The sequence below is a fragment of the Leuresthes tenuis genome, unplaced genomic scaffold (genome assembly GCF_036924035.1).
Source record: "Leuresthes tenuis unplaced genomic scaffold, fLeuTen1.0.hap1 SCAF_4, whole genome shotgun sequence".
NCBI lineage: Eukaryota > Metazoa > Chordata > Actinopteri > Atheriniformes > Atherinopsidae > Leuresthes > Leuresthes tenuis.
This window is the reverse complement of record NW_027325358.1, coordinates 38,947,059-38,973,722: the sequence shown is the minus strand read 5'-3', so window position 1 is coordinate 38,973,722 and position 26,664 is coordinate 38,947,059. Positions and strand designations below refer to the sequence as shown.

At 40.8% G+C, this 26,664-nt stretch overlaps 2 protein-coding genes across 2 annotated transcripts in view; both read right to left on the bottom strand.

Annotated features, from left to right (window-relative positions):
- Window positions 1-26,664, bottom strand: part of vps37c (VPS37C subunit of ESCRT-I) — a 138,835-nt gene that overhangs the window by 29,301 nt on the left and 82,870 nt on the right. The gene's annotated exons all lie outside the window — the stretch shown is intronic.
- Window positions 596-17,140, bottom strand: tmem132a (transmembrane protein 132A). Its single transcript, XM_072383716.1, has 14 exons — window positions 17,130-17,140; window positions 16,710-16,828; window positions 14,708-14,943; window positions 14,410-14,622; window positions 14,139-14,312; window positions 10,205-10,281; window positions 9,387-9,650; window positions 9,128-9,280; window positions 7,709-7,895; window positions 7,480-7,623; window positions 5,432-5,634; window positions 2,484-2,703; window positions 2,213-2,404; window positions 596-1,663 (listed from the first exon to the last, which is right to left on the bottom strand). Exons 1-14 carry the CDS (start codon window positions 17,138-17,140, stop codon window positions 701-703), a joined length of 3,156 nt encoding a protein of 1,051 aa, XP_072239817.1. The 3' UTR covers window positions 596-700.

The following is a 26,664-nucleotide window of genomic DNA, read 5'->3' as shown; positions in this document are numbered from 1 at the left end:
ATACCGGGTGCTGTTTGTCTATATGAGTGGCTGGATTTTTTTTTCATCTCAATTTCTTATTATAGAGCTATTCCTGACATAGCACAGATCTTCAAATATAGTTTTTGTATTTTCATTTTAAGACTTTCAAGACATGCAATTTCCTGAGTTGTGGCAATGTGAGGGTGCTATTTGACCTAAAATTCTATGCATGAAAGATGGTGGACAGTATATCTGAAGCTTTTCCTGTGATTTTCTGTCACTGACTCTATAATCTCTTATAGAATTAAAGTAAAAAGTATGAATGAAATACATCATTGTACTAACTGAGCTGCTGTCAACTTTAGCTCAGTAAATTTCTCTATACACAAAGAATGTTGATAATTTCGATGTATCTAGTTATGTAAATAACTAAGTACAGTCCTTATCTATGTACATTTGTTATATTTGTGCATTGTGTTGGTAGATACAGATTTTACAATATAAAATACTGTGCATAGACCTGTTAGTCTGATATTTTCCTGACCAAGGATGAGCAACACTCATGCGTATAGGAGTTTAGAAGGATTGTTTAATTTCTTCTTCCCAACAGTTTACCCAGTTGAGCCCTAAATCAAAAAGAGCAGTGAAAATATTATTGGTGTTATCCTGTCATTTATCACCAGCTGAACTTTTTTAACTGGTTTCAAATCCAGCTTTATGTTCTTTGTGGTTGTTAAATTCAGCAAATGATCTCAGCTTCTTTGACACTTTCTTTACTGTACTCATTCCACGTCTTCTTTATCATGTTTTCGCTTTCTGTGGTTCTCCTCTCCCAGGCTTCTCTCTCTTTTTCTCCGCTGTTGTCTTCATCATCCAATGCACCCGGCTCAACTTCTCCTTCCCTCCTCTGTTGTGTTTGTGTCCTCCTCCTGTCTCGAAGGGTACAGGGCAGACAATTTGCCAGGAAGAGTATAGCAGAGAGACAGAACAGAGAGAGGATGGCACCCAAGCCAACCTCAAACTCTGGAGCACTCTGTCCACCTTCTTCCTCCTTTTCCCCATGCTTTCCCTCCATCTCATGGCTTGGGGAGAAGTACACGGTACCCTCCTCCATACTTGGCAACAGCATAGCTTTTTCTAGAGTTTTTCCACTGACCACCCACCTGCTGCTCTCCTTATTCCACCTTCTGTCACTCAGCTTCCTCTTCACTTTCTCATTGTCAGTACTGCCAGCACTCACATTCCCACTTTCATCCTCATTTGTTACATAGATGTCATTGTCAGATTCAGACAGCATATCTGAAATATCAAACTCAAACTCCTCATCGTCTTCATTCTTCTTCCCTTCTGGGAAGAAACCTTTGTCTAGGTTTACTCTTACCCACCCAGATCCCCTTGCCAGCCACTTAGTGCTGCCTCCATCTCCAAAGGAAGAGAAGGAAGCACTAGGAGCAGGCTCACCATCACTGATTAAGTTGGAGGTAATAAGCTGCTTTGCACGTGTAGAAACCAGCAGTTCTGCTTGCAGTAGAGGTCCACCTCCATCACCTTGGGCAAAGATACGCTGTCCAGGACTGGGCGTAACAACAACCACAGTTTCAGCCAGTGATGAGAGACGCAAGAAAAATGGAAGATCACTGAAGGTGGAGAGAAGGGATGCAGTATCATCACTGAACTGGATCCAGACATTAATGAATGCTTCCTGCAAAGACACAACAGGACAGAAGTACAAAGTATATAAATTTACATAAACTTTTAAAAAAAAGAACACCACTCTAAGTGCTTTTACACTACAAACCATGTCCACCGATTCACACACAAACATATACTGTATGTCTTAGTCTATACGATGCTACTGGCCACACAGTGCTTTTTTTCACTATCACACACATTCACACACCAATGAACACATCTGAGGCAATGTGGGGTTCAGGGTTTTGCCCAAGGACACTTCAACGTGTGTTCTGGGGAAGCCAGGAATTGAACCGCTAACTTCCCACTGGCAGATGACTGCTCATCCTTCCGAGATACATCCTAATTCATTCTCAGGAGAACATGAAAACTTGTGCAAAATATCATAACAATGCAATGCCAAGCTTTAGTGAGGACCAACGTAGCATGTCATTGTGCTATCATGGTATCATCGTACTAGTAGTACAGCCATTTTATCCCCACTTCTACAATTAAATAATCATCTGCTTTAACTTGGAGAATTGTTGCTGTTTCTCTATGTGAATGGTCTCTATCTTACCTGGTGATGATTGTATAGGATATTGGAGGCTGTCACTGTTGCTGTGATGATGGAGGGATGGGCAGAGTTAGTTGTTAGTGACATGCCAAGGCCGCTCACCACCTGTACAGATAGGTCACCAGGGGTGACTGTGTCAGAGGTCACAGTAATGTCACATCCCCCTAACACGCCATCCCACTGCTCAGAAAAGACCTGATAGAAGGAGACAAGATGAGGATTATGGCCAGAACATGAAGATGTAAAACTGAACTCATGCACCATTATCACATACATGCAATGATGTTTTTCCTGGCTGCAAACCAATTAAGGTATTCTGGGGCCCAAGCAAAGCCACTTGGGGATCATCTACTCTTAGCCAGTTATGGACTAGCTCTGTCACATCCACAAACCAGTCTGATGTACGAAGGAGCTGTATAGTTCTGCCGTGAGAGTCCTTAGCTGTGAACTGAGTCAGTATCTGAAGTGAGGAGCGCTGATATACTGGCACAGACCTGTGAAGACAAGACACAAGCAAAACTAAAGGATTTCCACATTTCCATAGTTTAAACCTTATGGAGACAGAATCACAAAATTGGCTTTTTATGCAATCAGTACTGATACTTAGTTATTTAAGTTTGTGTGATCTTAATGTACTGGTAACACTCTACCTACAAACGTACAAGTCCTACATACCTACATTCTAGATAATTTGCTTTAGAAAGCTCTGAATTACAATAAAACATAAAAGACAGTAAATAGGTGGTTACCCTCCACACCTACAATACAATATCTTCAATCTTCAATATCAAATCAGGAACATTTTACCCTGGACTCGTCGCTACTCATTATCAGACCATTGTTAATGACTATTTAAAAGGTAAATGGACTTGTACTTGTATAGCGCTTTTCTAGTCTAACTGACCACTCAAGGCGCTTCACTACATGTCGCATTCACCCCACTCACACACATTCATACAGCACGTCTTAGGATATAACTACGTGCTTTCTAAGCATTCACACACATTCATACCCCCAATGATACACTGGGGGGGCAATGTGGGGTTCAGTGTCTTGCCCAAGGATGCTTTGACATGTATTCTGGGGAAGCCAGAGTCAAACCACAGACCTTCTGATTGGTGGGTGACTGCTCTTCCTCCTGAGCTACAGCCACCCTTTAGACTCCTGCCATGCCAGATTTCAGTAGTTCACCAGCCAGCCAGCCAGCCAGCCAGCCAGCCAGCCAGCCAGCCAGCCAGCCAGCCAGCCAGCCAGCCAGCCAGCCAGCCAGCCAGCCAGCCACCCTTCACTTCACTTCATCCCTTCATCACCTGTCTGGCTTCAATGTAGTAACCCCTTCCAGAACTGCACAGTTTTCTTGTCCAGTCTAGTAACTCTCAATCAAAACTGATCTGCTACAGCAAGTATGCAACAGTTAAGGAGCCTAGAGATCCAATCATACTTCTGTGGGCTGTATGTGCTGTGGTTTGCAAACACCCATCAACATTTGATAGTGTCAGATTGCAACTTTGGGCCACTCTTATAATTATGTGGAACAAATATGAGCTGTGGGCAGCTCTTGGTTGTGTTAGTGCTGTTTCTGGTTCTTTAAATTCGCTCTGCTGTGGAAAAGAAAGAGGTCAAAGTGGACAAAAATCTGCTCTCTGATGTAGCGAAACTAACTGTCCAGCATTGGGTTACATGCTAAGACAACAGTGCTGCCTTTACCCCTTGTGCTTCTCTGCTCTTTATGGTATTTGGCACTTCATCCTCTTAATTGTGAAATTGGTTGTAATTGGAACCTTCTGGCTCTGGCTAACTTTCAACCAATCAGGATTCCATCAACACGTTGTTTCATCTCCAGAGCCTGTACATTGTTAGCTTTTTGGAGGACTGCACATCAATTCATCTGCATTTAAAAATGACCTGCATCACTCTCAGCCCATGCCGATGGATCCGTTTGTGAAGGTATAACTGCTTAATTATGTTCTTCTTGTTACAGTGCAATGTAATGCTGAGAAAATAAACATCCTGAAATTCACATGGATGTTACTTTGTCAAAAACCCCTCCCCACAAACAACTCGGCCAAAGGATCGGCTGTTAATGTTCTGGTACCAGACACTCCAGGACACTTTCAGATGTTCTTTGTCCACATTCTGACTGGTCAGAGGTGTTTTGGTGGTATGAGGAAGACCAACTCACCATTAGGCAAGTGGTCATAATGTTATGACTTATATTGAGAGATATTCAAATTATTTTTTTGTGTTTCCACCAGAGATCACTACAACCTCCTTGAGACATGAGATGGTGCTTTGGTCCTCTTCTCTAAAGAAGGTTTACATCATCGAGCTCAACGTACCCTGGGAGAATTCTGTGGAGAAGGCATATGAGCAAAAACACCTGTGATATAGCTGAAGCAAAACAACGTGGCTGGAGCACAGAAGTCTGCCCAGTTGAGATTGGTTGCAGAGGATGTGTGGCAACATCTACCACCAAACTGCTGAGAGACCTGGGAATCAGGGGCCAGAGCCAGCGCTTGGCCATCAAAGCTGCATCAGAGGCAGCAGAGAGAACCAGCCATTGGCTATGGATGAAGAGGAATGAACCTTGCTGGGCTCCAAAGTAGCAGAAAAGAAGGTATGCAGTCAGCTAGGGTTGACTCAGGGAATAGGATGCCACTGCCATGCATAGTCCCTTAGGACATCTGTCACTTAACAACAAGACAGCTATCTTGATCACATTGGGCATGGGGTGCAAGCTCAGGGCTGATCACCCTGAAGCTGGTAACGTTTGGTGAGGGTGTATAGCGTGAGTGGCCGAAACACCCTAGGAACCAAAGAAATAGTACTGTTGATGTATCCCTAAATTTAATAATAACCATAACTCCAGCATTCATAGTCAAGTATTCATGTGTGAACTCTTGCATGTACTTGCACAAAGGATATTAAATTATTGTCCTGTGTATTGGAAACTTTCAGAAATTAAGATGAAAATTGAGAAAAAAAAGAGATTGTTAGTGATGTGGTAAGTTAGCTGTTAGCTCTCTGTTGTCACTGAACCCTCCCTCCTTGAACACTCATTTGCTGCGTTAAACAACCATTCTTGTTGATACTGTGTCTGAGGGAACAGAGCAGTAAAAGTGGCTTTCCTGATAATTATTGGGGCTCCCATTGATACAGTTAAATAGAGGAAGACAGACACAACATATATAGGTTTGTTAACGCACTGGTTCTGTTTCATACCCTTCTTTTGTGAAAAGGTTCCAGCCATCAATGGCATTGAGAACAGGGTCTGCCAACAACACTTGCAGGGGTAGTGATGGAGCCCATACCTCCAGACACACAGACCCACTGAGCATGCCCAGTTGAAACTCCACTACTGCACATGTGTTGCCTAACCCTGATTCACTTCCATCCACAAAGAGACTGGAGCAATCACTGGAGACCTGTGAGGAAGAGACTCTGATTATACTGGTGCATTTAAGACCCAAGATATACAGTGTTTATACTAATGTTTAAAGAAAGTTATTGACCAAGGTATTTCACAACATGAAAATTACTGTAAATTAAAATGACTCTCATGGTTTAGTTATCAAAAACTAATTGGTTAAGTTTAGGAATACATCACGACTGACCTTTAGGAGTGTGACGAAACACTCAGCTCACGAGACGAGACTGAGATTTTAAGAAAAAACTACCATGACAAAATATATGACTGGACCAACAGATTTTTATTTAAACGAGGTGCACATGCATTTTGAAATGTTTTATTATAACTCTTTACATGCATGATGTAGGTATGAGCTTTTATTAAACTTCTTCTTCCACAAACTGAAACTAAATTGCTGTGGTGTATAGCATTATTTTCATACCGTGCTTGCATATTGTCTATGTCTTATCAGTCACTCTACTGCCATTTATCATTTCCTCCGGGTACCCAAAATGCTGCCAAACAAACGATTTGAAAGTAGCAGGAGCATCTTCAATGGTAATAACGGTATTTTGCAAAATCATTCTGGCTGTTGGCTGCTATAGCTGCTTCCCCTCCTTCTCCTCCTCTTCTTCTTTTCCTTCTCCTTCTTTAGGCAGGCTAGACATTGCAAAGGCGCATTACTGCCCCCACAGGTCACAAATAGAAGTTTGGAAAGCTCACAAATCTCGCGAGACAGATTTTTAACGCAACAACAAATATCGTCAAGTTTAATCTAGCGAGATGTCGTGGCACAAGATCTCATCACACCCCTACTGACCTTAAAACAAACGATCTCAAAAACTCTACTGAATACAAATGTCCTTTTTAGTGGCTTGTGACTATTTCCAGATCTCACGCAATAAGTTTATCGTTGGGATTATACTATGTAAAAAGACAAGACACAAAACATGCTGCAAATCATTCTGATTTGCCCAATTTGTGTCCATCAGCATTAATTCAATGATTTTGTTTTGTTAATATTTTATGTTTTGCTCTGAGACCAGGTTGACATGTCACATAATCACTTACTTGTGTCAGCCTAGTTGGGTTATTTTAAGCATTACAATTTGAAGAAGTAATTCCAATTCTTTTAACACTAGTGTACATTCCACCAGTTTCATTTACTTCAGCTTATGTATTTGAATAGACAGCAGCTTTACTCTTTGGACTCTAATCAGCCTAACTTCCAGCAGTAGTATATTTTAAAGAAAAAGCTCTAAAAACCTCACTTGACTTCGTTAACAGCAAACTGCAATGGAATGCAGTTGGAGATGAGTTTGTGAACAAAGTGAATTATCAAGAGTAGGTATAATAAAATGCTAATAACTGTTGCTTCCAAGAGGCAAATAATTCAGCAGGTTTAACAAGCTACATTGCTGAAATACTGCATATTTAACATCTCTCCGAAATGACAGTTAAACTGTATTTATTTGCAATATTGTTGCACCTCGTTTCTCTCTTTAATGAACTAAGGCTTGCATTTTCACATTACTTTTAAGTACTATCTGAGGTACAACTAAGTGTCAGTTGTTAGTTCACACAGGATCCATATCCTTGTTTGGAGATAAGGCAATACAAGACTGGAATTCCATTTGTCATATTTAAGTTATGACAACCAAAGTATCTCTGTGACTACTTGGACAAAATCCAAGCATTATTATTAGACTACTTAATATTTCCATTTCATACAAACTGTATTAGGTAAACGTGCAGATTCTTCTTCTCGATCTGTGTAAGACACTCAATCAATATATCCAAGTTTTGTGAAAAAAATTGATAGCTCTTATTAACTTGATCTTAATTGGTGACTGCTTTGCACCTTGACTGTGTTTTCATTGGTTGAGTGACACATGACTGCAGAGGTGACGTCTGACACCTTCTCATCATGGCTTATGGCTAGCACAGTAACGGGGAGGGACACCGGCTGGTTGGTCAGTATGGCTGTGTTGATAATTGTGTTACTCTGAGGATAGATGATGAGAAAACACACAATCAAAATGATTGGATTTCATTTAATGGGTTTTTAAGTATTTGTAAGAATGAAGCACCTCTGTGATGGGAACAATGCCAAAGATGTGCCGATCAGCAAAAGAGAAGATGCTCACTGCTGTCCCACGGTGTTTACTATGCCCAGAGTACTCCACCCACCAGTTAGCAGAAATTGTCATGGCAACACCGAAGCTTCGCCTTAGGCCATCAACTGATAGACAAACCACCTGCTGGGGGAGAGAGAGACTGCAGACCAACAGAGTTTAGAGACTGAGCTGTTGGTACAGCTCACAACATTTTCTCAAACTACTCTCAGCCCGCCCAGTCAAGAGTTTCAAATTCACAAAACCAAAAGATTTCACAAAGCAATATCTGTAAAATGGTTTAACTCTCTACAATGGTAGTTCATGCAAGGCTAAGTACCCCGACAGGCGAAGGTCTAAAAATATAAGTTTATTACGAGATAGTAGATCAGTAGACGCAGTCAAAGCTCAGTTTTCATCTTAAAAGAAAAAGGAAGATGAAAATAAAACTAAACTACAGTAGCAAAGTACAAAACTGAACAGTACAATTTACAGGTCGATACCATGAGTATTTAAGTTGGAATCTAACAATTGAAAGGAAGAGATTATGATCCAACTACAGGGGGATCACATTTCTCAGCCACCCAGGGAAAGTCTGTGCCAAGGGTCCTTGAGGGAAGAGTCTACTAGTTCTGTCCTGGTTGCGGAACACTGGACCAGCTCTTTACCCTCACAAGAATATTAAAGGGTGTGTGAGAGTTTGCCCAACTAGTCTTCAAATGTTTTTGTGGACCCTGTTAGGTCTGATCAACATGTCCCCTGACATGTCCTGAGGGGGTTGGTTTGGGAGTATGGGATACTGGGACCTTTGTTATAGTCCATTTTATACAGTGGAAAACCTGTGGAAACAGTTGGACGACCTCAACCATACAGATGACCTGGACCTCCTGTAACACACCCAAGAAAATATGCAGGCAAACACCAGCATGATCTGGGCTTACTGTGGTCCTTTTGCTCCACTTTTTTATGGTTTCGACTGTGTCTGGGGATCCCTTGTGGAGCCAAAAACTTAGGAAATGCGATCCACAAGAGCATATTGTAAATTAAGTTTCTAAATATCTTCACCCTGGAGGACTTTTTTTTATATAAAAGATTCACTTTCAGTGGCTAATAACTGCATTTGTGTGTGCACAAGAAGACAAAAACATGTGGGAAAAGCTCCATTTGTTAAAAAAATACCTGCGTTCACATCGACAAAACCCAGGGCTCAGGGGTTTCTGTTTGCATTGTAATTCATCACCCACCTGTATGTGTACTTGAATGGTTTCATGAGACTTTGGTTTGACTTACTAGTCTCAGTCATCACAAGATAAGCTAAAAGAACTTGCACTTTATCAGTTTGTTTTCATTGCAACAGTTCCTCAAGACATTTAGCTGAGGTGGAATCCAACCTACTTGTGATATTGCTTCAGCATCATCTGCTTATGGCAGAGGATAGATATCACATCGTATTTGTAGCCTTGGCTTCTCTCCAAGCTCACTGTCCACGCGTCAGACGTCAGAGTTCTCTGGGCCATCATTGACACCAACCCCTTCTTTACCTTCATTCTAAAGACATATATACATTATCACTGCATGAGTTTGTTGATGTTCACTTCAAAAATCGCCATTGTAAGAACACAAATGAACAGTTGAACTGATGCTATTTACTTACCTGATGACAACAAAATCAGCACTAAAATTGGCTCTCAGATTGACAGACACCCTGATTGGCTGTCCTATCAGGACTGGGCCCCTGTGATAGCGAATCACAACATGAGAGTCCACACTAAGCACCTCCTCCTGCTGCCCACTCAAACAGTCTTCTTTTTCAGTCCCATCTTTTTTACTTCCCTTGTCCTCCTTCTCCTCCTTCAGTGTCAGTGCTTTGATAATAAACAGCTGCCTCTGGGACTGAGCCACACTCTCCTCCACGCATCTAAGAGGGTGAACAATGAGAGATGGGCAGATTGTTGATTAAAAAAAAAATGTAGGTAAAAAAGTCTAACATGCTTAATATGCCAGTTGAATATGGATGAGTTGTCTTCTGATCCAGAGGTCTCATCATTTACACTGTCTTCTTTCTTATTCCTTGATTGTGGCCACCTTTTCATCCAATCTCATTATTAAAATGAATTTGGTGGAGATAGTTCAACAAATGATGTGTTCCAGTCTGAAGAAGTTTCCCACTGTTTATAACTCCTGCAACCTGTCTCAGGCTCATTTGAGTTGACTAGCAGAGGTGGAGTGAAGCAATATTTCAACTAAGGAAGCTACTTCAAACTTAATTTACATCTATGAGCCAGACCATCTTTAGATATGGTCAGGATGATTCCAATACATTTTGATACTAATGATCGGCTTGAAGATTATTCAGATAATCTACATAGTTTCCCTTACCTGTTCAAGTTATCTGAACACAGATTGCATGCTAATGCAAAGAGTATATTGGTATAATAATTGGTTTTTACATTTAAAAACAATTCAACATACCTTTCTTGTGTCAGCTTAAAGTCAGCTACTCTATTGAAGGAAGAGTAGTAAAGCTGTATTTGGTTTGTCATTGGATCCTGTTGGTGTCTGAGGGCCCGTGGAACATCCGTTTGAGCGTTATTATCTAAATTTGGTTGGGATCTGAGTGAGACATAAACACAGGCAGCAGATCAAAACATCTAAATAATCTATGATTTGCAGAAAAGTGCTGCTTCAAACGTATATATCGATGCATATCCCTTCACATTCAACCAGACCTGCTGCTCTTGTCAAAACAAGATGCTCAATTTAACATTTTCATGTTTCTATTCAAATAAAATTACTTTATTAATCCCACAAGTGAAATTCTTTTGATGCAGCAGCAAACAGTAAGCACCCATAAATCTAAAGTTATACGATAGACAACAAAAATAGAGAATAAGATGAAGAAATACATACATAATACAAAAATTATAAAAATAAATATGTATTCACATAATAAAGTAATTATGATTATGAAACTGTAAACCGAGTTGATTGGTGCAAACCAATATCAAACTGTGAAAATAAATAATAAACCGATAGAATAGATTGGTATAATTCACAGCTGCCTGCTTTAAAGCAGACTGCAAGAAAGCTGGAGAGACAGTGGCGTTCCTCTAATTCAGAAGAGTCTCAATTAGTCTGGAAAGATAGTTTGATAACGTATAAGAAAGCCCTTCGTAAAGCTAGAACTGCTTATTATTCATTATTGATAGAAGAGAATAAGAATAATACCAGGTTTCTTTTCAGCACTGTTGCCAGGCTGACAAAGAGTCCGAGCTCTATTGAGCCATGTATTCCTTTAACTCTCAGCAGTCATGATTTCATGAGATTCTTTATCAATAAAATTGTTTCTATCAGAGAGAAGATTAATGGAATCCTTCCCACTATTATCACTGATGTATCATCAAGTAGAGCAGCTTTAGAAGTATCTTTAGAACCTGATTTGTATTTAGACAGCTTCTGCCCAGTTGATCTTTCTGAGCTAACAACAGCAATAGTCTCTTCTAAACCATCAACTTGTATCTTAGACCCAATCCCAACCAGACTGTTCAAGGAGGTTTTCCCCTTAATCAATACTTCCATATTGGATTTGATCATTCGGTCTTTGTTGACAGGATATGTACCTCAGACTTTTAAGGTTGCTGTAATTAAACCTTTACTTAAAAAACCTACTCTTGATTCAGAGGTGTTGGCTAATTATTGACCTATATCCAATCTCCCTTTTTTGTCTAAAGTTCTTGAAAAAATAGTTGCAGCTCAACTTTGTGATCATTTACATAGAAATAATCTGTTTGAAGAGTTTCAGTCAGGATTCAGAGTGCATCATAGCACAGAAACAGCACAGGGGAAAGTTACCAATGAGCTTTTGTCCATACTCTCTAGCATGGGCATCACAGGGAGAGCACACTCCTGGTTTGAATCATACCTCACTGGTCGGTCAATCAAAGTATCCTGGCTTGGTCACACTTTTGCAGCGCACCACCTCGCTACAGGGGTCCCCCAAGCTTGAGTACTGGGATCTCTTCTCTTTACCATATACACCAACTCATTGGGACAGATCATCTGATCACATGGCTTCTCATACCAATGTTATGCTGATGATACCCAGCTCTATCTGTCATTCCCACCTGACGACCACACGGTCTCAGCACGAAGCTCAAACTGTCTCTCTGACATATCAACATAGATGGAAGCCCATCACCTCCAACTTAACCTCCCAAAAACTGAACTGCTGGTCTTCCCAGCCAAATCAACCATACACCACAGCGTCTGCATTCAAATTGAATCCCTATCTCTTACTCAATCAAAGGCTGTTAGAAACTTGGGTGTCATGATTGATGACCAACTAACCTTCAAAGATCACGTTACCTTGGTGGCTTGTTCATGCCACTTTGCATTACTAAACATAAGAAAGATCAGACCATACCTAACCAAACATGCCCCCCAACTCCTGGTGCAGTCTGTGGTCTTCTCCTGCCTTGACTACTGCAATGCTCTCCTAACTGGTCTCCCAGCCTGTACTATGAAACCTCTGCAGATGGTCCAGAACGCAGCGGCACGTCTGGTCTTCGGTCAGCCTAAAAGAACACGTCACCCCTCTGTTCATTGAACTCCTCTGGCTGCCCTTAGCCGCCCGCATCAGATTCAAGTCACTGATGTTAGCAACAAAGAGCTTAATGGAACGGCTCCATCTACTTGAATGCTCTTGCAAAGGCTTATGTCCCAACTCTGTCCCTCCGTTGGTCCCTGGATTGTCGTCTAGCAGTGCCTACACCACGCCTAAGACGATCCAAACTCTGTTCATGTGTCGTCCCACGATGATGGAATGACCTACCGAGCGCTACCAGAACAGGGGCGTCCCTGTCTATCTTCAAGAAGCTCCTGAAAACCCAGCTCTTCAGAGAGCATCTCCTATCCTAGCACTTACCTTGTACTTCCCTCCCCCCTCTATCTCTGCACTTTATCTTTCTGCACTTCCTTCTATGCCTGTACTCTATCTCGACTCTGTCACCTCTGACAGAGTCGGACTAGTGGGTTACTTCTATGGAGTTTATTGTTAGCTTTTTATATAGCTTGTTATGTCTCAATTTGTAAGTTGCTTTGGATAAAAGCGTCTGCTAAATGCATAAACAGAAACATCTCCTCTTAGCCTCTGATAGCGGACTTGTTTCTTGTCCTGTTGGATCTCAGTGCTGCATTTGATACGATCGATCACAGCATTCTGTTACAGAGACTTGAACATGTTATTGGGATTAAAGGAACTGCATTAGGCTGGTTTTGTTTTCCTCCTGGCATGATGAGAGTTTTTGTTGATCATTTTCATAGAGGCACTCACCTCCACCATAGCTATTGAGGAGAGTGCTTCAGGAGTTTCACAGCCACCTTGTTTGCTCTGTGTGGAGATCCTCAACCTGCTGTTTATATTAATAAATACCTTTGCATTGACCTCGACCCTGCATCTGTGTCCTGTGTACTCGAGGCCCTGACAACTTTCACAGTGGCTGTTTTCCTAACTGGTTCAGATCAGACTTTCTGCTGCTTACTGCACTGAAATTTTTAAACGGTTACTTATGTGATCAATTTAGTCAGTAGATATCACAATGTGTGGAGGAACATCAAAAGTATTTCAAAGGGTTGGCAACAAATCAGTTTGTCACAATTATGTTTGAGGCAATTGAAGGTAGATGATTTGATCCCTGGCTTCCTGTGTCTTGTCGAGTAAGTCACCCATTCCACATTGCCTGTAATGTGTCCATTGGTTAGTCAATGTGTGTGATAGAGAGGAGGGTGGGGGGGAATGTTGTGTAGTTACTGTTACACTGTGAAGACTAAAACGTGCAGTATAAGTGTGTGAATGTTGTTTGTAGTGGAAAAAAATGTGAGTTTTCAGCTGGACTACATAAAGTTGGTTTACCATATTTTTATTTACGAGAAGGTCCTTGGATTGATTCCCAAATTCACCATTTCCATGTTTTCTTGGACAAAATGAATTCTAGATTTTCCCCAAATGTGTCCCAACATGTAATGTCATGTAACAGATTTGATTTGTGTGTATGTGTAATACCGGTTGTAACACTGAGATCCAGGAAAGTTCATATGACAGTCTTTAGAACTGCTAACATGGCTTTTCACTGATGTCTATGCATCATCCAAAAGCAAAGTCTTTAAATATTAATTTTGTCTCCTGAGGACAGCTACTGGAGGTCCAGAGTTTATAAAAAATTTTTGGATGTCATTTGGACTCCTTTGCTCTGTCAGCATGCTCCAAGCATTTATGCAATGATTGTTCTGAATACAAATGTATTTTTCACCTCATAATTCAACTAAATTAGATTATTTAATTCAAACCACGAATAATAACTTTTTATTTTTACCTCAGTGCAGGAGAAGTCATATGCTGATGGTTGACAAAGTTACCATGATGACGTTGGCCGCGCTGCCGCTCTCGGGTCTGGACCCTATGATGGTGGATGTTTTTATGCCACCTGTCCAGATTATGATGTGACTGATTGGTGCGCTGATCCTGATCCTTAAACCAATCACTGGGAAGTGTCAGGGTTACCACACATAGCCCTAAAGGAGGCTGGGAAACATGATGAACTGATTTAAAAAAAAAAAAAAAGGGGGAACTGTGAAATTAATGAATGGGGGGGGGGGATACCAGACAAATTGATCCTCACCTGTGTGATACAGGAGGCCTTGTGCTGCTCTGTCTCTTTGAAAGCATGCAGGATTATACAGGTCTCGTGGGTACTGGTTTCTCCTTGCGTGTGGAACAGAGCTCTTACCCTAAACCTCACCTGCCCTCCCTCATCCCTCTCTTGCTCCACATTTTCTGACAGGAGGGAGGCGTACACAGTGGGAGAAGCCAGAGGGAAAGGCTCTGATGCTAGCTGAGGAAAGAGATACAAGGGTTTGCATGGATTTTTAACATCTTTAGTCATCCCTGTCAGAATTAATTAGTTCTTTTCTTCTTACCTGTGTAACAGAATAAGGGCCAAATGAAGCCTGCAGGCCAGGTCTCGGGGACATGCTGGTCGGGGGCAGCATGAAAACACTCTGGGAGAAGGAGAATGGACTGGAGTTGTAGAAAATAGGGCCTAGCTCCCCCTGGGAGAGAGGAAGGAACTGCCAGGGAGGAGGGATAACTGACATCTGGACTGGCAGGGACAGAGGCTGAGCTGGCTGCAAGAGGGACGGAAGGACTAAGATAACTGAAAAAGCAGAAAAGAAGGAGTTTTGGAGAAGTTTTAAACTTTTTTCCACATATAAGGTACACAACTTTAATATCTTAATCAGTCTGTTCAAGTTTAGACATTCAGTCATTGGTCACTTTTGCATTCACATTCCTCACCCTTTATTTAGACATGCCTGTGAAAGTGATGTTAGGAGCAACGTGCACATAATATTTGCAATTCATTTGGGACTAAACAGTACATGAAGTGTGGTTTCATCTAATAGTCATTATAGAGTGATAGTTTCCTTCCAACAACCTGTTGTGTCATTAGAACAATTCATATCAGTGCACAGTGGTTATATGAAAGAGAAGCTGTGGTCTCACAGGCAGTGTTACACTGTGAGGATTTCATTGTGGTACAGATACAGCGTAGTTGTTATTAACTCACGGAAAACGTGATGCTTTACTTCACCCCACCATCACTGCTGTTTGTCAGGAGAAGAGCTGCACAACATAAAACTTTGGAGGCTCTTTAAAGCTTTAATTCTACCACATGATTTATATCAATGTCAAGTACCACAAGGACTCAGGACATAGGTGCAGGGTCAGTTCGGATTCAAAGAGGGTTTTATTTTCAAACAAAGCACACAGAGCACAGCAAGGCAGGGCGATCTCCAGACAGAGCAAAGTAATGGGCTATGGAAACCTAAGCGCTCTCCTCAATAACTATGGCAGAGGACAAACACAGCTATGAAAGTTACAAATCATAAATCTCTCCATGCTGGGAGGAAAACAGAAATGCTATGAACACTTAACAAAACAAAGACACGCTCTCCTAACGAGGCGGATTTAAACAAAAGACGCACTCTTCACAAAACAGAGGCTCTATGAAACTTTAACGATTAACTTAAAGCTCTCCTTTAACGGAGGCGACTATGAAAGGTTGCCAAAAAAAATCACTCCTTGAAAACGGAGGAACAAACAAGGCTAGGAAAACTTACCGTTTGTTTAAACTTAGTTTGTTTATTACCGATTAATAAACAAACTATGACAAGGAATAAGAATAAATTACAAAACAAGATAGCACTGCAGGAGGATCGCTCACTGCAGGCTCGTGGAACTATGACTGTGGAACTGTGGTCCAAAGTAAGGCTGGTAATGTAGCTCAAACGGAGACAACATACTGGCACAAGACAAGGGAAACCTAGACTATTTGAACACATGAGGGACCAAGGGGAACAGGTGGAAACACTTGGGAATCAGGGAAGACAATGAGACGCTTGACACGGGAGGAAGGGCAAGATACCTGAAACTAGAGGGGAAAGTTTTTTCAAAATAAAACAGGAAGTGACAAGCCAAGACATGAAACGGAACGTAAATCGTGACAATCAAGCTAACAAACACGCAGCATTGTGTTAAACTGAGCGGTGGTGAGTGGAGCAGTTGAAATATTGATTTCCTCTCAGACAGAGCAGGATCTTCACCTACAGTTCAAACACTTCTTTGTCGTTTGTTTAGTTCAGATACTGAGTACAAACAGCAGGCAGCTACTAGCTGTAATATGACCATAGAAGAAGAAAGTTTGAACCGAGCTGTTATTTTTTTTTTCAAATCACAACCTGTCAGATTCCACTGAACAGCTGATCATATGTCACATTAACTCGCTGCTGCCACCAGATTAATGGAAAGCTGCACTAGTCTGAATGAAGCTTTAAAAAATGAGGCATATTGGAAGAACATAAATCATTCTGTTTGTAACCCATATGGGTACCAGATCCATTTGTCATTTAATAGAGAGTTTACCATGCCCCACCACAGCGTGGTGCGCCAGCCCTGTATTCACGACCACGTAATGCGTGCTCGTCCTGAGACTCACCCGAGATGTTGACTGTGAGTGCCATTCATTGAGTGAGCTGACGAACCTTGGTATGAAACGTGATGTAAACCTCATAAATTAATGATTAATCCCCATTTTGTGTATCGATGAATCTCTTGTTTATTAGGAGAGAGCTTTGTGAGTTGTTGAGAGAGAGAGAGAGAGAGCGGAGCTGCTTCAACTATGTAAGCCCTCTGTTGGCCTCCGTTAAGAGCATAACTACATGTTAAGAGGCTAGGCTTTGTTATTAGCTTGTTGATGTTAGCTCAGGTGAACATGTTGCTTCCTGAGATACTTTCGTAAAACCAGTCTGAGTTACAGGAATGTTTCCTAATGTTTTAACCCACCGTGGTACCATTGTATCATTGTGATATGTGGGAAAAAAAAGACTTTACAAAGATCGCTAGCTACCGCGCTTATGCTAGTTGCGGGCAGCACCATTAAGCAAGCTCAGGTATATACTTTGGTATTCAATATAGCTAATGTGTAGCTGGCTAATCTAAGGTGACCAGGCGTCCCCAATTTCCGGGGACAGTCCCCGTTTTCGGCGACCTGTCCCTGGACAAAGCTGTCCCCGAAAATGTCCCCGATTTTGACACTGAATGGGTGGAGATGCGCGCAGACTCAGAGTAACACCAGTTATTATGGTAGCCATTTAACACATCACCAGAGAAGACGTCGTATGACGTATAAACGCAGCAGCGTCAAGAACAACAATCTAGAGGCGGCAAAAAGGAAAGAAAAGGAGACCAGCGGTCACAATAAATGGTATGTTGTGTATCAACTTACTTATTTTGTGTGAACTGGTAGGGGTTTTTTTGGTTTGTTTTTTATTGGCAGATTTTTCACCGCCGGATCGATAATGTCCCTGATTTTCATTTCAGAAATCTGGTCACCTTAGGCTAAACTACCATGCCACCACCATATTTAAAGGGGAACTCCGGTATTTTTAAACCTGAAATACGTTCATCTACTCACTGAGAACAGTTTGGCGAAAGTCGGCGTCCTTCGGAAGATATTTAGATCACTCGTGATCCGTGTTTATCCATATAACGGGAAAGAGCAGGGCATAGAAAATACAGCCTATAAATATCTAAATAAGGCATTATGTGTCTTTATTTCCCCTATACTTTAAGCCGAATAAATGAACAAATGTGTACTATAGCTCTGTTAGCTCATAGGTGCTGTTATGTGGCTACTTGCGGCTATAAGAGAGCTAATGGAAGGATTTCTACACAGGCACTCCACTGGGACCACTTCATCCACACGCTCCCCTGGAGCACAGCTTATTTATTCTGTGCTCTATTACAGTCGGCTAACTTCACAAGGCGTTTGCTACTGCTAGTTTTGTGCAACATGGCAGGATATTTATCAGATTTTGACAATGTGAACGACGACTTTGAGTAAGATGGATGTTCTTATCAGAGTGAATGAGCTGTGCTGCAGCGTGTCGATGAAGTCGTCCCAGTAGAGGTGTATGTAGAATTCCCTCTGTTAGCTTTCCTATAGCTGCAAGTAGCCACATAACAGTAGCTATGTGCTAACAGAGAAATAGTACGCATTAATTTAGTTTAAAGTATTGGTGAAATAAAGACAATGCCTTATTTAGAGGCTGTATTGTCTATGCCCCGCTCTCTCCCGTTATATGGATATACGTGGATCTTGAGTGATCTAAATATCTTCCGAAGGACGCCGACTTTCGCCAAACATATTTCATGCTAGAAATAAGGTCTAGGTTTAAAAATACCGGAGTTTCCCTTTAATGAGAGAGACTGAAATGGAATATGATGTCAGGTTGTAACAATATTGTTCTGATATACTTTACTGTGTACATGATATGATTATTTCATTGTGGTAATTTAGATACTCAAGTTGATTAAAAAAAGAGTGAATTGATACAGTTAATTTACTGTTAAAAACATAAGCTGCTCTCAGAAATATAAATACTGCATATAGAGATAAATAAGTCTATGTTAAATACAAGTTCATGATGAATAATTGTGTGAAAATATTCATACTGTAAATGTTTGCATTGCCATTTACATTTGAACAATGTACTGCATCTGGATATGTATATTCAGAGGATCTGAGTAGGAATAGTAGAAAGTCATGTGAACTGAAATGTATTTTCTGCACTATGCGGGTAGATTGTTTTTTCTGCTGGATCAGGGATTGATCGGTATTCTGAACCTTTGGCGGTTCAGTGATGAGCCAGGTGATCGAAAGCGGACGGAGATCGGGATCCACTCCAAAGACCTCTATTCATTTCCCTTTGACAGCAATAAGAACGTTCACTACAAAACCTACCCGAGTAGTAGAATGAGCAGACATATACCCACAACACCCACAACATCTCATATAGAAGAAAGGACACTTTGGTTGATCTTTATTGTTTCATTTATTTGAAAGAGCTCTATTTTGTTTTGTTTTTTTCTAATTCCATGCACTGCAAAATAATAATTGGTTGGGAGGCAATAAAAGATCACTGTTCAACTTCCAGTCAGAGTCCAGCTTTCTAAACCTAGGGGAAATGTGGTCTGCTTTCTTCCATTAAAGGTTAAAGACGCTACATATTATTTTAGATGAGGAATCAAAAAGAACTTAAAAAACTTCTGTGATGGCAGCATTAGAATAGAGGAATAGAATAGAAAAACACTTAAAATAATTAATCCCCAGTGGGGGAAATTCAGATTAGACAAGTAGCTAAAAAAATCAGATATTTACAATGATTGTATATTAGACAACAACAACAAGTAAACACAAGAAACTTGTACAAAGAAAACAAATGGACCAGACTCCGTGAATAATTCCTTATAGTCCAGTGAGCAGTGTTGACCAACATGTCATTGGGGTCATCAGGTGAGAACCTCCTTTCATCAGTGTTTCTTCTAGTTAGGCCCACGACACCTCCAGGAGGCTAGACAGTGATCACTGGCGTCCCAGAGTCACTCCCCTAATGCCAGCCATCACTGCTCCTCACACCACAACAACCATCTTTTCTTCCGCAACAACTAGCTACAACAGATTCTCACCAACTGCACACCAGTCATTGCGGGGTGGGGATACAAACCCTGGTTCGGGTAGGAGGTAATGAAAGTATAGAGGATGCAAGAGGTGGAGGCAGGACAAGACACGCTAGCAGATACAGCAGACAAACTCACCTAAACAGTCCTACAGTCACTAAAAATGCCAGCAAATTCATGACCATACAGGCTAACTCACCTAAAATGGCTGTCTGGTTTTAAAAGCCTCACATGGGCCACACCCTCCACTTAAATACATCCTGGATTTCTTCCTTCCTTCTTCCAAGAGTCTGTTTACCCTAAGTGCTCCCCCTCCTTGCCCCCCAACTACTATTGCTTCTTCTATTCTTTATTATTGGGCTGTCCCACATATTCTCTGAAAAGCCTCCAGCTGATCCAAAATGCTGCAGCCAGAGTTCTGATGAGAACTAACAGGAGAGATCATGTTTCTCCAGTTTTAGCTGCTCTTCATTGGCTCCCTGTTAAATTCAGAATAGAATTTAAGATTCTTCTCCTCAAATATAAAGCTCTTAATGACCGAGCTCCATCATATCTTAAAGATCTCAATGTAAGATATTTTCCTAACAGAGCACTTCGCTCCCAAACTGCAGGTTTACTTGTTGTTCCCAGAGTTTCTAAAAGTAGAATGGGAGGTAGAGCCTTCAGTTATCAGGCCCCTCTCTTGTGGAATAAGCTGTCAGTAAATGTCCGGGAAGCAGACATCCTTTCTACTTTTAAGATTAGGCTTAAAACTTTACTTTTTGATAAAGCTTATAGTTAGGGATGGCTCAGGTAATCCTGAAACATCCCATAGTTAAGCTGCTATAGGCTTAGACTGCTGGGGAACCTCATCTGTCACACCTTTCCTCACTTTGCTCTCTTTTTCCCCCTGTTTAATTTCACAATTGATTTTATGTACATGTGACATTATTGTGGTTATTAACGTATGTTTCCCTGTTCCAACAGATATCCTTTGAATGGCGTTATGGTGTTCCCCCCCCCCTCTTTTCCCTCTTTTCTGTCTTCTCAAACCCCAGCTGGTCGAGGCGGATGGCCACCCTTCCTGAGTCTGGTTCTGCCAGAGGTTTCTTCCTGTTAAAGGGAGTCGTTCCTTTCCACAGTCGCCTCAGGCACGCTCAGGACGGGAGATTGGACTGAAGACAAGTTTCGGTGCAATCTGTTGGTTTCCTTAGCTAGGATATTAATTTTTTGAATTGGCTCTATATGAATTAATTGGATTATGATTACAATGAACTGAATTCCAATTGGCTTGAATTGGACTATACTACTTAAGTGCCTTGAGATGACAATTGTTGTAATCTGGCGCTATATAAATAAAATTGAATTGAATTGAATTGAATTGAATTTACAGTAATCTATCAAGCAAAATAGATAGTTCACTGCCAGTCTCACTAGGATAGAAGGTTATGCAGGTCACATTTGTTTATTTGGTTTTGTTTTGGGCTTTTTTTCTATTTCACACTTCCACTCTTTTGCACGGTTTTTCTCTTCTTTCTTTCTTCCCCAACCAGCTGCGTTTCCACCTTAATACGTAATGCTAACATGCACAGCGCACATAGAGATTTGAGCAGCACACGCAATCAAATACCATGCATACACAGCATTGACAGTGCGTGTACACATTGTATCAAACGGCGTACGCACTCACAAACAGAAGCACAATCAATCTCATGTTCATGCAAGCACATACGCACGGATCCAGCATTCCACGCTAATGTTTATCTCATGGAATGTGCATGGAGCTGGGTCCAGGGAAAAGAGATTAAAAATCGCCAATAAATTGAAGGATCTACAGGCAAACATTGTCTTATTACAGGAGATTCAATTATCAAAGACTGCAGCTGATGTTCTCACCACAGCACAGTTTCCTCATGTGTACTCAGCCTGTTACAACTCCAGACAGAGCGGTGTAGCCATTCTGATAAGTGGAAAAGTAAATTTCACCGTAAACAACACAGTTATAGATCCAGAAGGTAGATTTCTAACTTATCTATCCAAAATATGAATTTATGCATTGCAAATATATATGGTCCAAATGTGGATGACCCCTCATTTTTTCACTCCTTTTTCACTTCACTCTCTGATCACTCAGATAACACACTCATCATAGGAGGGGACTTTAACATGGTATTAGACTCAGGAGTAGACAGACTCAGTACTTCAGGAAGTCAGCGGAACTGGCAGTCCACAAATATTGTTAAACAGTATATGAAAGATTTTGGTCTTTGTGATGCTTGGCACTTCCACCACCCCACTCTTAGAGAATACACCTTCTTCTCACCAGTACACCACTTATATTCAAGAATAGATTATTTCTTAGCAGTTATTTGATGAGTGATATTTCAGACACCAAAATCCACCCCATCACTATCAGTGATCACGCTCCAGTTTCTATCACACTGAAGAATGACAGAGTTACACCACCAGCTAGGAATTGGAGATTTAATACATCATTACTAAAATACCCTGATTTTATTAATTATTTCAAAAGGGAATGGTCTGTATATTTAGAAAATAATGACCTGCCAGGAATGTCAGCTTGTATTCTCTGGGAAGCTGGAAAAACAGTTATGAGAGGCAAAATAATCTCTTTTTCATCAAATAAGAAAAAGAGGGAAAGTTCAAGAATATCAGATTTAGAACTCAGGATTAAATCATTAGAAGTTGCCTACAGTACCTCTAAAGAGGAACACATATTGAATGAATTAAGAAAAGCTAAACTTGAACTAAACAAAATTATTGATAACACAGTTTCTGATACAAAGACTTCGCTTGGAGAACTTTGAGCACGGCAATAAATCTGGAAGGTTCCTAATAAATCAATTAAAGATAAAGAGAAAACAACAATCACTTCTGTTAAGGACTCAAAAGGAAATGTCACCCATGACCCCGATGTAATCAACAATGCTTTTAGGGACTTCTATAAAACCTTATATTCATCACAAAATGATCCATCAGACAGTAACATAGATCAGTTTCTTAGTAATATCAACCTTCCAAAATTACAAACCGAACAGGCCATGGCTCTGGATTCACCTCTCTCAATAGGAGAACTCCATGAAGCTCTTCAACATATGCCTAGTAACAAAGCCACAGGACCAGATGGTTTTCCAGTAGAGTTCTACAAAGAATTTTGGACTGTTTTGGCACCTGCATTTCACAAAATGGTATTACAAGTTAAGCAGAATGGCAGATTATCCCCAAACAAGAACTCTGCTAACAATATCCTACGAAAGAAACCAGGAAAAGCCCCCCTACTTCCATCCAGCTACCGTCCAATATCACTAATAAATGTAGACCTCAACATATTTGTAAAGCCCTCGCCAAAATAATAGAAAAAATAACTCCCCTGATAATACATCCTGACCAGACAGGTTTTATAAAGGGTAGACACTCATCCACTAACACTCGCAGGCTAATTAATCTCATAGACTATTCTAACATCAACAACCTGGAAACCACAATAGTCTCTCTAGATGCAGAAAAAGCATTTGATCGATACATCATACATCATCATATTTCATCAACTGGATAAGGATATTATATAGCTCCCCAAATGCGTGTGTCAGGACAAATGGTAAAACTTCTCCAAGCTTCAGTCTGCAGAGAGGTACAAGACAGCGTTGCTCACTTTCCTCCTCATTTTTTGCTATTTTCATCAAACCTTTAGCAGCTGCTATTAGAGAAGATAGAAATATTAAAGGCATCCAACCCCAAAATATTGAGCATAAAATAAGTCTTTATGCTGATGATGTATTACTTTTCCTTCAGAACTCACAGACGTCTCTCACTCACACGATCACACTCATAAATAAATTCTCAGCACTTTCTGACTACTCTATCAACTGGTCTAAGACCACAGTTCTGCCCATTAACTGTAGGGTCCAGAATATACCTGCGATCACTTTACAGTCAGGAAATATTAGATTCATTATATATTAGAGATATTTAGGTATAAACATTTCCGCCAGGCTCTCAGAGCTGACAAAGCTAAATTATGTGCAAAAAGAGGACGATCTCACTCGTTGGAAGTCATTATCCATATCACTTATGGGGAGAATTGCAACCATTAAAATGAAGATACTACCAAAAGTTAACCACTTGTTATAAATGATCCCCATAAAACCATCCGTGTACTTGGTTTAAGTCACTTGATCCATATATTTCCAAATTTCTGTGGAAAAACAAACCACCACGTATTAATTTAAAAACCCTACAGAAGACCAAGGACTGTGGTGGATTAGATTTACCTAATTTTCAGCACTATTCCTTAGCCAATAGGTTACAATATATATATCAAAATGGTTTAAACCTAGCCCACTAGATGAACCATGGAGAAATATAGAACAATCATTGTGTGATAATCTGGAATTCTCTGACCGGCCACTTATTAGTCAAAATGTAAAACATCATAAATCTTTCAAAAGCATTAACATCAGCACCTCTCTGACAGCCTGGTGGGAATTTCTTAAAATAACAAAGTCTTCACTTCTTCTGTGTAAGCTTAAACCCATCTGGAACAATCCTGACATCCTGCAAAACAAAAAAAATGCTAAACTTTACTCTATGGAAGAACAAAAGAATCAAACATCTGGAATATATAATCCAAAATGGAAATTTTACTTCATTTGATGAGCTCATGTTACAAACTTGGGATAGGCAGCAATACATTCCTAGAATATCAACAACTTAAGTCTATAATAACTAAGAAATAACTCCCCATCAGGGTACCAGAATTTTAAGCATCTGCACCCAAAAACTGCTCTCAAAAAAACAACTATTGTCTAAGATAGATGACACAATGTCTATACCATCCTCAAAATGGGAGGCAGATCAATCCATCAGTTCTAATCATAACTTCTGGTCACAAATATTTTGAACACCTTCAGAATTACTCGAAATCCTAATTTCCTAGGTGGAGCCCTGCCTGTGCCTGGGGGGTCTGGGTTGCTCTGGGCACGCCACAGTGTGGGTGGGTTGGTGCATGTCTTGGTGTTGGGCTGGTTGCTCTGGGACCTCCAATGTGTCCGCAGATTTATTTATCTATTCATTTTTGGGTGTTGAGGTGTGCGATGGGGCGGGCCGGTGCTTTTTTCCTGTTGGGGGCAGCCTGGGTGGGCCTGGGTGATGGTGGGCCTCAGGCCCGGGCTGCTGTGACTGGTTTGACTGCGTGGTTTGTTTGTATGTTGTTTTTTTTCTCTTTTCTTTATTTATAGAGGTCCTCTGGGGTGGGGCGGGTGGTTGCATTCTGGGTGCACAGTAGCTCCCCGAATACGGTCTCGATGGGCCCCGAACCTGGTGGACATCAGGCCCTCCTGCCCGGTGGCGGATCCTAGGTAACAGGGGTGCCTATTGCAGTTAGTCTCTGTCTGCCCTCTCTGGGGGAGCTTCTCTCTTCCGGTCTATATCCCATTTCCCTCTCCCTTCTGGCTCCCGTACACAGCACACACTCGGACACGTAGGGTTTTGGGGGCGTATATGTTCTGTGGGGTGTAGTGTATGGGGCCACCTAGGTGGTTCCCTTTGCTGCACTCTGCAGCCCCTTTCCCCTGTTTTAATTACACTTGCTACTCATTATGCTACTCATTAGACACACACACACACTAGGTCTTGGTTTCTTCTTCTTTTCTCTTTCCCTGTCTCCTGGTTCGGTTCAGCACTATTACATGTTATGTATTGTAACAAAAATGAATAAATAGGCAGTTGATGGGCATCAAGGGGAGCTTTACATTCATAAAGCTTGTCTGGCATTAACGGTATTCAGATTACAATTCTGCTGCCATAATGCTGGACAGGACAAGGGAGGAAAAAAAGAATTCTTTTGTGCCCCTGGCCATCAGGCTGTACAACAGCTCTCAGTCATGGCAGGAGGCACAATAGACAATGGACAAATCCTTTTTGCACTACTTTCTGGACTCTCTGTCATTGCCATAACTGACTACCATGTCTGACTATCTCTGCTACATGCTGTGACTGTGATTTTCATTCATTCATTCATTCATTCATTTGTTTCACAGCCTAATTTAATTGCACACAGTCCTTTATCCCCATTAATCCCAATCCATCTTTCTCATGCTTATATGAAACATTTTTACTTCTACGGTCGCTTAATATTTTTAATATAGTTAACAGTTGTATATACATTCGTACTTCGATGGTCACTTTATATTTTTAATATAGTTTATAGTTGTATAAAACATTTTTATTTCTACAGTTACTCTCTAGTTTTTAAAAAAAATTTGTGTAGACAATTAGCATGGGTTAATTTAACACAGTCCTATATTTATACTATATGCAAGTGTTTAATTTCTTTGTACATTTTAGATTCCTCTGTACATTTTAGATTCCTCTGCACATATTTCATTTCTATGCAAATGCTTAATTTCTCTGCTAAAGTTAAATTTTGCTACAAATGTTTAAGTTGATTTCCTTAATTTCTATCAATCTCAGGTCAATGTCAACATATAGTATGATTACTGTGTTATGAGTTAATTCTAATGTATGTTCAATGTATGTTATATTACTGCTACTGGATGCTTCAATTTCCTTCGGGATCAATAATGTGTCTGTCTGTCTTGCCATCTGTCTGTCGGTCTGTCTATGTTGGACAGTCCACATATTGTACAGAGCCAGTCAGGCAGGAGGATAGAGATACGTGGTTGAAATCCCCTGTGATTGCAATGAATGCCTCAGGATAGTGGGTCTGTATCCTAGCAATGGCGTCATGGATGACGTCACACACTGTTGTAGGTGGAACGTAAACAACGATGACGACTGTATATGGGAACTCTCTGGGCGCATAGAACGCACAGAAACCAACTGACAGCAGTTCAATGTC